This window comes from Borostomias antarcticus, assembly GCF_949987555.1.
Source record: "Borostomias antarcticus genome assembly, chromosome: 13".
Taxonomy (NCBI): Eukaryota; Metazoa; Chordata; class Actinopteri; order Stomiiformes; family Stomiidae; genus Borostomias; species Borostomias antarcticus.
The window spans coordinates 9641620-9653832 of NC_140246.1; the positions used below are offsets into that span (position 1 = coordinate 9641620).

The 12213-nt window shown below is 46.6% G+C and overlaps 1 protein-coding gene across 1 annotated transcript; it reads right to left on the minus strand.

The window, feature by feature from the left end:
- Positions 1 to 541: 541 nt before the first annotated feature.
- On the minus strand, positions 542 to 11345 carry slc26a5 (solute carrier family 26 member 5). Its single transcript, XM_084447553.1, has 18 exons — positions 11285 to 11345; positions 9757 to 10139; positions 7442 to 7581; positions 7209 to 7319; positions 5701 to 5885; positions 4616 to 4780; positions 4147 to 4382; positions 3795 to 3942; positions 3573 to 3686; positions 3210 to 3287; positions 2871 to 2966; positions 2615 to 2721; positions 2423 to 2492; positions 2218 to 2310; positions 1827 to 1955; positions 1275 to 1466; positions 922 to 976; positions 542 to 772 (listed from the first exon to the last, which is right to left on the minus strand). Exons 2-18 carry the CDS (start codon positions 9912 to 9914, stop codon positions 633 to 635), a joined length of 2217 nt encoding a protein of 738 aa, XP_084303679.1. The 5' UTR covers positions 9915 to 10139; positions 11285 to 11345; the 3' UTR covers positions 542 to 632.
- Between the last annotated feature and the right edge of the window lie 868 nt (positions 11346 to 12213).

Sequence of the window (12213 nt, forward strand, 5' to 3'; positions counted from 1 at the left end):
TACAGTAACGGTAGCTTGAACTCAATTTGAAGCACTCCAAACTAAAGCTAGCTATCCACTGGGAGCCATTTTGATTTCTCATGGTTTTGCTCTGCTCTGCTGGATTAAAGTCATGTAACCAATGTCATTGTGTTTCTAATACTTTGTTTACTCAAAATATCTTTCTCTGAATTGGTATTGTGAAATACAAAACAACAAAAGAGCAGTAGAATTTCAAAATAAATGTCTAGGTCAATATTTAAATAACAATTTCTTAGCATACAATGCCAAGAATGCACTTAGCAATCAGACTGCAGGAATGTGAACGATTAAGCCACCCATACTTTCGCTTATAGAAACTAAATTGCACTTGAGGAGGACCACACAGACTGTCTACAATGTCTTCTGTGGCTCTAGTGTGCTGGTTAGAAGTCCTAACAGTGCAATTTCCCATCGGGGATGAATAAAGTATCTACCTACCTATGTATACCTACTTTGGGGGGGGGGGGGGGGGGTTGATAACCCTTCTGACCCCCAAACCCTTCTGACCCCCAAACCTCACCACTACAGTCTGCCTGATACCGGTCACATCTCCCCCAAGTCACAGTGCTGTGATGTATCTGGGCATGTCCATCCCGTCTGGCGGGACAGCGTCACTGGACAGCGTGGTTGTTATGCGGGATGGTGTGGTGTTGACAGTGCAGCACGGCATCGTGGACGGTGGGGAAGACCATCTCTGAGGTCACGACCCCACTGAAGAACTGCAGTGTGCGTAGTTCAGTCAGGAGAGCCCCTGGTAGGAAAGGTCAAACATTCATCGGCGCATGGTTAGATACTTGATTCTGACTGAATGGATTTCACATAATTTGGCGGCCAATCTGTCAGCCCCCTACTGATTCTGGCAGACAGTGGTCTGTTTGGCCTAGAACGATGGATACTCACCACTACACCCGGCGATAAAAACCCGCACGTCCACGGCTGCATACTCCTTTACCACCTGCAGAGAGGGAAACGTTTATGAGGACATGAAATGAGGAAGTAGTAAGCAAGCTCACTGAGAGTGGGAGGGCTGCAGAAGACATGACACCAGCTGTGGGCTCTAGGGACATACGAGTTCACGTAGAATAGTACAATGGTCAAACCTGATTTCTATGAGATATCCAATAAGGAATCGTATCAGCTCCATACGTACATTACAATTGCACATTCCACACACTGTCGTTCTATCTCCACCACTTTAAACGACCCCTCCTCCTGAACGCGCCCCTAGTATTCTGCAAACATCGACCCCTTACAGATTTGATGGCTTTGGCTCCCACAGTGTCGATGAAGTTCACAGAGGTCCAGTCCAAGATGAGGGAGTGGACGGGGCTGAGGGGCTCCAGGAACCAGACGTCCTCCGAGTCAGACTCCTCCTTGTGGGCCTCTGCCACCTGCCCGTTCCCCTGCACCTCCACATGGGGCTGGGAGACTCCTAGTTCCATGTCCTGGATATGATCAAAGTTGGAGAGACTGAGATTATGTCAACCAATCACAGGTCTGATTCTATTTGTCATTCCAAATTAGGTTCTTATGAGATACTGTACAACAGTCCTGCCCACGTCCAAGAAATGTATCCAGAACTGGACTGAGCTGGCTGGAGCTACTCTGATAGGCTAGGTTAAACTTATCCAATTCTCATTTATTACACAAACGTTCATTTCTTCCACAACTTGTTCTGATAACACGTAAACATGTATAGTTTACATGTTAACGTGTAAACATGAAGCAAGGGAAAGAATGAATTTCATAACCTTTCATAAATGTCATAACTTCATAAATTTCATAACTTTTCATAAATTTCTCACCAGTTTGACCACAGCCCTCCTTTTCTGTGGGGACTTCTGGTTTTGTGTTTCCCTCTCTGCTTCCTCTTTCTTCAGCTTCCTTTCCCGGGCTTTTCTCACAGCCTGTAGCTTAGTGGGGTCGACACCTGTCTGTAAACATCTGGATATGAATGGGGGATGGAGGGTGCACCTCTGTCTTGATGCCTTGATGCCAAAGGACCTCCCTGGACCTTGTCAAGGCAAACATGTCTCCAAATAGTTTACCAGGATAAGCAGAAATGTGACATACAAATGGCAGGAACTCATCAGAGTTCACTAGTTTAGAGGTCCTTTAACTTTGCACTTGAGCATGCAAGCATGTGTGCTCACAAACACACGTAGACAGGCTCCATGACAGCACAGAGAAGGTTACCTTCTCTTTGAGGGTGTTCAGATAAAGGTCGCTGTTCGCAAAGTAGATCGAGGAGTTGGAGTGGAAAATCTTAATCCCTTCACATTCAGCTGCCTTGAACAGACACAGAATCACAGGCGTAAGCATTCTGTTGGCTCACAGCACTCCAGTTTCTCAGAAAAAGGACTTTGTCGTTACAGTGGTATAAGCCAGCACCATCTCTCACCTCCTCGTATTCATCCACATCACAGTACAGCCCAGTGTCTGCCACTTGTCCAAGAATAACACTCTTTGGGCTGTATTGGGCGGAGTCAGGTATGGGGTAGAATAAAAGTACATGAAATGAACTCTGGCCGATGACAGTCAAACTGAACTCATTGCATTTTAATTCAGAAGCGGAAAGACAAACATTAAGTACCTCTGTGTTCTGTAGATGACGGTAATTATGGCAAATCCCACGGCCACCAGAAGACCATAGTCAAGACCCAACAGCACAGAAGCTACAAAGGCTACAATCCAGATAGCCTGAGAGAGAGCGATATTGACAAGCGAAAATACAATAAGTACGGTACTAAAATAATCTCACCAGACTGTCCTGTTTTCCACTGTAGCACAGTGTGGTCATGGTGTCATGTGATGTGGTCACGTGGTGTCACATTGCAGACGAGACTTACCAGCTCGATCTTGCTGGTCCTCCACAGCGCAGGGATGTCCCTAAGCTGCTTAAACATGCCCAGCAGGTTCACCATGATGATGGCTGCCAGCACAGTCTGAAACGGTTCAATTTAATGCATTTTACAGAAACTGAATGACTATATTGACTGGGCATTTAACTATTCAAATTCAATTTGAGTGTTAAGAAATAAAACGTGTGTGCCATCATCTTTGTGGTTGCTGTAGACACATGGATAACGGATCAGCTTGTGCTCAGCCTTGGGCCAAGACGCCACACACTGTACGCACACATCCAAAATGAAAAATAAGGAACCCTTGGGTAGACCTAAGGTACCCACCTGTGGCAGCGGCTGGAAGACAAACCCAATTGCCACCACCACCAGCAAAACCACGAGAGAAGCCAGCAGTCCAGCAATCTGTAAAAAACACGCACGCACACACACACACACAGGCACACACACACACACACACACAGATAAGGTAAGTCAACAATCAGTCATCACTCCACCTTAACTCACTCTATATGGAAGCGGTTGACATATCTAATCTTTTATGGTTTTATGGCGCCATATTAGCCACTGTGAGTCTGTGATGAGGTCACACATTTAATCGAATGGACGACTGTCACCATAATGTTACCGGAGACACTCCACCATGTACTTATAGTGGGCAAACAGGGTGTGTGTGTGTGTGTGTCTAACCTGCGTCTTGCCCCCAGTGCTCTCCTGTACCAGGCTTCGAGACATGGAGCAGGTGATAGCGAACGTGTGGAAGAAGGAACTAGTGAAGTTGCATATGCCCAGGGCAATCATCTCCTATGAGGAAATGGAAAAAATGGGATTCAATTCTAGGGAGATCCCCGACGGTTAGCAGTAGATTACCGGTGGGCCATCGATGCCGTGAATGATAGATCCCAGACAAACCTGGTTCCCGTCCACACTGTAGCCGTGCTTCAGCGCAAAGATCTTGGCTAGGGAGACCCCCATTGAGAAGCCCACAATCGCTATGGCGAAGGCATCCGTGACCAAATTTGGTAAAAGGGAGAAATCGGGGACTGCAGGTGGGAGGAGTCTGCAAACACAACACACCTTGTACCAAACCAGGTGAAATAATAAAAAAGGGCGCAAACATTCCTTGTACGACAAGTGTTGAAAAATGAGATCTCAACCGGTTTTGTATCAAAACAGAAAAGTTGTGCTCCTGTGGTATTTGCCAGTAAATTCCAACCAAATACAGACACGTCCCCTTCGCTTGCACCAGTGACAGTTAACTTACCCCGTTGGGATTTTTCCGACCACGTTAACGTTGTAGTTGTCAGACAGACTGAGGCCGTAGGAGATCCCTGTAGAGACGATGACAATGATGATCTCGCCGGGGATGGGCACGGGGAGTTTCGTCTTGAAGCGTTCGTTGGCGTCTTTGACGCCGTAGAGGAACACGACGCACACCAGGCCCACGATGAGCGTGGTGATGTTGGTGCTGGTGATCCTACTGAGCACAGCCGTCACACTCTGAGGGATGGGAGGCGGATGGGAGTGTGAGAACCGGCTGCTTGTGTGCGTGTGCGCGCGTGTGTGTTAACCATTTACTCACATGGGGTGCTTGTGTGGGTGAGTTGGAGAATATGTGCGACTGAATGAGGGTGAGTCTTGAGTGTGTGTGTGTGTGTGTGTGTGTGTGTGTATGTGTGTGTGCGTGCATGCGTGGGTGCATGAATGCATGCGTGTATTAACAGTTCACTCACATAGAGAGATGACAGGGGTCCGCTGAAGCGCTGGGTCTCGATGCCCAGCAGGTATTTGAGCTGGGAGACGAAGACGTGGACGGCGGCGGCCGTGGTGAAGCCTCGCACCAGCGGCTCCGTCAGGTAGATGGCCACGAAGCCGAACCTGAGGAGACCCAGCACCAGCTGACAAAGACACGGGGAGGGGAGAGGCAATAAACGGCGTTGAGGGTAAACTCATGAAACAACCTGAACAGTTCCAAACTCATCAGACAATCCATGAGACATCGTTGGTCAACCCGTGAAACTGAGACCGAGGAAATCGTGAGTGCAAAAAATGTGTGTTTATTCCAACAAAGTTTCGACCCTCAGGTCTATGTCAAGTCCACTTTGTCCACTTGACAAAGACCTGAGGGTGGAAACGTTGTTGGAATAAACACTACTCTTTTGCACTCACGATTGCCTCGGTCTCAGTTCTATTCTACTTTTTCATGATTATCTGTCAACCCAGCACCTAAAAATATGGATGTGACTATACCATATTTTCAACCCGTGAAACAACATTTGTCAAGCCATTAGAGAATGTTGGTGGTGAACTTATGAAACCACCTCGGAAACGCAAATACTTTTCAATATTGTTACTGTATCATGTGACAGGGTGTTGAGAGTAAAAATAATATAAACGAATAAGACAAACAAGGGGTGAGCAGATGACATGACAGCACGCTGATACATCCACACAAACAGCATGAATATCCCCCTGTGTTGAGTCAACACTGACTGCTGTGCCCAATACAGACGCTAACCCCCACGCTACTGGGATTCCCATCAGCAGAAACACACCAGAATTCTCTGTTTAAGACACTGTTACCATCCTACTAAAACAACAAACCTCCAGAAGTTTTTGACTTGAACCCTGATGAACAGGTGTGCGTGTGTATGTGTGTGTGTGTATGTGTGTGTATGTGTTCGTGCTTGCGTGCCACACCGCATGATTTCGCAATTGCAAGCATCCAGAGAAGCTCCAAAGCAGAAATTGAAAGGGCTATTGGCAAGGACATAGCTGGCACAGAGGCTGGCACACCCTCCCCCCAGGTCAAGCCCACCTGGATGACCCCCACCATGGTGGTGAGGACGACAGCCAGCTGGACCCTCCTGGCATCGCGGGCCTCCGTGTCCACAAAAGGTTCGGTGGCGTTGGTGGCGTTCAGGGCCTGGACGTGGAACAGGGCGTCCGGGGCCTCCCTCACCGTCACGCCACCAATCATCAAGCTGATCACGGCGAAGGTTCCTGCGGAGGGGAGGCGAAGCCCACGTTAGGCCACTTGGGGGTCAATGGGTAAGGGGTTTAAATAAGATGGTTAATGATCGTTTACGGATGGAATCTGACTGGACGTTTCGATGGAACTGGCCATAACGCTGGTAGGATTGACTCAACACCTCAACACCACTCCCTCTCTCCCTCTATCTGTATTGCCCTGTTTCAGGCTACACTCTCTGACTAGGCATGATTAATAGTACAGCAATTACTACGTTTGACTTGGAGCGCCTTGGCACTTCCTGGTGTCTAATCTAATAACTACAAATCAGTTGCCCAGGCTTCAGCGCTGGCGCCGCCTGAGGTAAACGGGTAGACATCTGCTGCTGTACAACAACCTCCTGTAGAGCAATGCCAGCCTTTGTGCCTGGCACGACAGGTATGGGAGTCTTCCAGGCACACATTTGGGTGTGTTTTGGGGTGTGGGAGAGCTATGTGTGCGTTTTGAGTGGGAGAGTTGCTTACACAGCCCTTCTTGCCCAACAGTTGAACGAGTATCCAGATCCTTCCTCTCTCTCTGCCTAGATACAGTAGATACGGTAGTTTCATAATGCCGCAGCGACACTCCTTTTAGGCAGTTTGGAACACCGCCCTGAACATAGCACAGCGGGCTGTTGTTCCTTTTGTGAACAGGCATGTGTTTTGTGGAATGAATAATTCACTTGTCACAGGGGGGGGGGGGGGAGGTGAAACTTGACAGGTGGAGATGGCACATGCTCGACTAAGAATCTCCACTTCAATCTCGTCTGTCCTCGTGCTATGGGGTCAGCTGAGTATCACAACCTCAACCAGGCAAAGTGAGGACATCGACTGCTGTTTTAAAAAGAAAAAAAAGTTTACTCGCATCAGAAAAGATCTAATACTATACTCCCCAAGCTGGACTCTTCCATAGCGAAAACTATTGGTCTAGTCACCTTATCTGTAGTTGTAAGAGATCACACACAGGTTGCTGACTGTGTGCTTTGGGTGGGAGGTGATTGAGGGGTTTGGCATGATTTTGGGGTGGTGAGTGATATACTGTAGAATGGTCAGTGTGTTCTTGGCACAGACTGTGGGAACTCTTTGGCCTTGTCCAAAGGACAACAATTGTCTGAGACTAGTAAAGATCACCAAAGATTTAAGTATCCTTAAATGGGGGATTTCATCAAGTTGGTGGAGAACATCCATTGTCATCTGGAGTAATGGGCTCAATAGTCCAAAACGACCCCCCCGTCCTTGTCTTGTCTCACTGCCAATCCATCAAGGTGTGCAGCAGTCCTGAGACAGAACTACTGATCCTAGTATACTAATACTGACCTATGGATATGTGTCTGGAGGTCCCGAAGAAAGTGTAGAGTAGGACGGGGTAGAAGGAAGAGTAGAGGCCGTACACTGGAGGCACAGCAGCCAGCATGGCATAGGCAAGACCTGGAGGAGAGAGAGAGAGAGAGAGAGAGAGAGAGAGAGAGAGAGAGAGAGAGAGAGAGAGAATTAAAAGCTGTATTGCCCACATGTTCAGAGACAGCAGATAGGAGCTCACTGCTACTGACCTTGAGGAAGCTGCATGACCCCGGTGCTGAGGCCTGAAACCACGTCTCCAAACAGGTACTCCTTGACTGGGTAGGATGGCAGCCATGTTAGGATGGGGAGGAAGCTAAGAACAACAGCTTTGGCCCTTTCAGACGAACACCTGAGAAGAGAGGGAGACCAGGGAGGAAGGGAGGGAGAGAGCGAGAGACTGAATGTGTGCTTACCTACAGTATGAAAGAATGTTCCTGACAACAAAATAAGGAATCAATTCCCGTTATTATTAAGTGTTTATAACTGCCGATCCTTTTCATAAACATCACCATACACTGGCCCTCTCTCAAGTCACCTACTGTAGGTCGATCCATTGCTCCCTTTTATGTACAAGGCCCTGTTGCAAAAGCTTCCCCATACCTATTAACTAACCTCATTGATAATATTAGACACCACTCATAATCTAACCCTCGAGGACCCTTTGACCAGTTCAGAACCAGGAACCTATGGAACAAACTCCAGAACTCTTTGAAGTTGGGCGTGCTAGTGCCATTAGGACAATTCAAAAGACTATGTTTGCTGTCATTAAGGTATGTACAGTAATCAATCAATCAATCAAAGCTTTATTTATATAGCGCATTTCATACCCAGAGGCAACACAATGCGCTTTACAGAGAACAAGGGAGGTGGGCAGACATCCCACCCCTACATATTCCAGAGGGAAGAAAAAAAACAGTAATCACCCGGGGGCCAGATAAGTGAGCTGTAAAAATTCTTCCCTGACCCCTCTCAGCGAGGCGATCGAGCAAGCTCCTGGAGTATGTTTGTCTACCGGCTAAGAACATTTATAGAGCAATAAATAACATTAAATTACATTTTCAAAGTAAGAGAGGCTAATAACATCATAGGAGAGACATGGCAAACATTGGTGTATGTCTGTGTGTGCATAAATGTGCCTGGGCCCAGATAGAGGCAGGGGTTGGGGTAGGGTGGGGGGTAGGAAAAGGATACGGACCCGGGTTAGGGTGAGGGGAAGGGGATCTGAGCCCAGGACTGGTGTCTGTCAGTGTGTGTGTGAGTGTGCCTGGGTCCAGGTAGAGGCAGGGGTCAGGGGTAGGGTGGGGGTAGGAAGAGGATACGGACCCGGGGTAGGGTGAGGGGAAGGGGGTACTGGACCCAGGCCTAAGGCCGGAAGTGGACTGTTGTATGTCTGTGTGTGCGTGTGTGTGTGTTAACTAATTTGCTACGACATCTGCAGCAGACACAGGGGTATCTATCGGACTCAGGGTGGTCTACTGGTGACAGTGGGGCATCCACTGGACCTGGTTAGAAGATAGGAGGGAGAGAGAGACGCACTAGGGAGAGGGGAGGCAGAACAGGGTTAGTAGCACACGGAGCCATATATAGAGCAATACATTACGTCAAACTACATTTTCAGAGCAAGAAAGGCTAAGAGCATCATGGGAGAGGTGTGGCAAACACTAATGTGTGTGTGTGTGTGTGTGTGTGTGCGTGCCTGGGCCCAGATAGAGGCAGGGGTTGGGGTAGGGTGGGGGGTAGGAAAAGGATACGGACCCGGGTTAGGGTGAGGGGAAGGGGATCTGAGCCCAGGACTGGTGTCTGTCAGTGTTTGTGTGAGTGAGTGTGAGTGTGCCTGGGTCCAGGTAGAGGCAGAGGTCAGGGGTAGGATGGGGGTAGGAAGAGGATACGGACCCGGGGTAGGGTGAGGGGAAGGGGGTACTGGACCCAGGCCTAAGGCCGGAAGTGGGCTGTTGTATGTCTGTGTGTGCGTGTGTGTGTGTTAACTAATTTGCTACGACATCTAGTAGCAACTTTGTTTATTATACTTTGTATTTAGCTGTTTTATTTGTATTATTATTTTTATATATTATATTTGTATTTTACATATTTTGCATTTATAATAGTATAACTGTAATTTAATTTTGTAAAAGTGTTTTTTATTGTACGTGTTTTTTCAATGCAGGGCTCCCAGGCAAAAAGAGATCATGTTCTCACTCCCTGCTTACATAAAGGTTACATTTTTTCTCTATTTCTGGTCCAGCATTTTTATTTTATTAAGGCTCCTCATACAGCTTTAGTTTGCCAACCGACAGTCTGTCTCTAGGCTACAATAAGACATTATGCTAACTGTTAGGAAAATCAAATCCCCATATGGCCATATGAATAAGTCCTTAAACACAGCTCAAAAACTAAGACAGGCATAATAGGAGTGCCACCTCAAACCATAAATGTTTCACAGTCAGTCATTATGTCAGTTCCTCTGTAGACTAGTCTTAGTCACAAATGATTGTTTGTCTAGATTATGGTTTTCCCATCTACTTACTGGAAGTGCTGGGCCAGCCTCTGTTGCAGGGTCTTGGGGCTCTTGTCTCTGTGGTGCAGCAGCTGGGTGTGGAGGTAGGCCTCATCGTAGACCGGCCGCTCCACGCGGTACCTCAGCTGTGTGGGCACATCCTCCTGACTGGGCGTTACATGTTCCATAACACAGACAGGACGCTGGGCATGACAGGGGGGCGGGGCCGGGCAGAGGGAGGGCTGCTGTGTGCTGCGGCCTGGCGGCGGTGTGGAGGGGTCTCTCTCACTCTCTGATGTCACTCTCGCTCTCTTGCTGGTCGCCTCCTCCTGCCTTATGGTCCTTGTGCTTGGGGAGATGGGGGGGATCTCTCTTCCTCTTTCTAGTTGGCTGGTCCTCCTTTCCTCCTTACTCTATATAAACAGTAATGTTCATAGAGACAAGTGTTCATTCCTGCTATTATTGATTGACTAGATGGAGACAGAGACAAACTTAGTACGGTAGGTTACATGATTTAGAGAGGTTTTCACTAGGGTTCCATAACTGACACAATATTTGCCTTTTGGTTTCATGTCAAAGAGTGCAGATGTACACATATACATGCGTTTGCTCTAAAAATCTATAAAAATCCTCATCATGGATGATCGAATGGGATAAGTAGATGAGGATGATACTGAGAGACTGCTAGACTACAGATGGTATAGTAAATTGCCAGTTTAGAAACCGTTGAGTTCCAATGTACCTGTACCCGTACTTGTTACACATGGCGAATAAACTTTATATTCTATTCTATACTATTCTATTCTATATCTATTCTACAAGCTGTTTCAGACAGATTGTGATCACAGGATATTGACCTTTCAGGGTGCACCATGGACTACTGATGGGAATCCAGTATCTAAGAATAGCCCCATTATATCTTCTGCTTTGAATGGCAAATGTGAACATGTTCATAATAGATCATATTAGTCTCTCGTTGTTAGTCTGTGAACGGCTGACCTCGTGATTGAAAAACAACTTTAAAAAAGAGAAATAAAAGAGAAAAACTTGAAATACACAGCTTAAGATAGACGCTAGTCTAACGCAATCTAAACGTTACACTTGTCATTTGAAGCCTACGGTTTAGGCTGCAAATGTCAAACATGCAACAATGATCACATTAGAAGAATAAAAATGAACCACCGACCACCAAATTATTAATTCAACCAATTTCTTGAGATGAACAGAATCAAATTGATGAGATAAGAGAATGGTTAGTCTAGCTAACGTAGCCCCTTTCCTGTTTCCTCAGTAGCCTACCTGCCAGACGCCCTGTGTCACGTATCGCACCAGCCCTCACTATGTTTACAAAACAGCTAGCTAGTTTGAATTTGCAGATTATAAACAGTGGTATATGGGGAGTTTGGTTCAGTTTATCAATTCAAGAATTCCCTGCACGTGGAAGATGCGAATAACGGACCATTTCTATCTCTTCCGACCTCTGACCAGGATGTCACAGGCTGACGCCGATTCAATTTTACACACTGACCGCGCAACGAGAGCTCTGGTTACAGTTTACCTCGGGAATGCCCTTTTAAAAGACGTCGACAGCTGAAGGTGCTGAACCGCCGCAGGAGAAGATCACTCGACGAGGGCGGTCCCTAAACCATACGCTATTACGTCAGACGTCCCGTGATCATGGGAATTTTTTGTTCGTTTCCTAACCGCTTCAAGGAAATCGATTACATTTATAAAAATAAAAAAAAGATATTAGATTATTATAGATGTTTTTAAATGTAAGGACTAGACGGGCGTACATGTGAATTTGTGTATTTTGTTGATTTTACTAGGCCCTATATTAGCCGAATTGTAGCCTAAAATAGCCCTGTCTAAGAGAAGCTCAAATGTCTCTTAATTCATTAAAATAACTGTTCTTTCCACACGATGGTCTTCTGATAACTAGGATAATTGTGCAACTCCTAGACAGGAACTGCCCACGAGCACACTTCATCCATGTAGCGTATGATGCTTATTTCCTCTTGTAGGTCTCTGGCATCCTCTGGTGGTCGTCCTTCATAAATTAATCATCCGTATTAACCTAGGAGGAGAGCCTGGTGACGCGAGGCTACCGGCCGCCAGATAACGCACTTGTCTGCGTTTGTCAACCACCAGACTGCATGGAATTTGAGGATAGGCCGACCAGTCATATCATCATTTAACAGTAAAATAAAATTTTATGGATAAATGCATCCCTCATAATCATATAATTAGCCCATTATGCTAAAAAAAAAAAAAAAAAAAGTCTACATATAAGTGTGAAAGAGCTGTCCATACTTGGATCACTTAAATGCTTAAAAAGTGACTGAGAATAACCAGGCCAGGTCCAGCCTGGCTTGTGTGCGTGGCTGGCTTGTTTCTGTTCAGGACTGATAGGACGAAAGCTAGTCCCGCCACCGAAATAGCTGTGAATTGAAATGACATGAAATAATGTCTGATAAATTAAGATAG

Bases quoted from the DNA above. Each gene is read 5' to 3' on its own strand.
- slc26a5 (XM_084447553.1), bottom strand. From the start codon at position 9,914: ATGGAACATGTAACGCCCAGTCAGGAGGATGTGCCCACACAGCTGAGG. The intron at 7,320-7,441 runs GTCAGTAGCAGT...TCTCTCCTCCAG, and splicing joins GGTCATGCAGCTTCCTCAAG to GTCTTGCCTATGCCATGCTG. The intron at 5,886-7,208 runs GTCAGTATTAGT...TCCCCTCCGCAG, and splicing joins CTCCAGACACATATCCATAG to GAACCTTCGCCGTGATCAGC.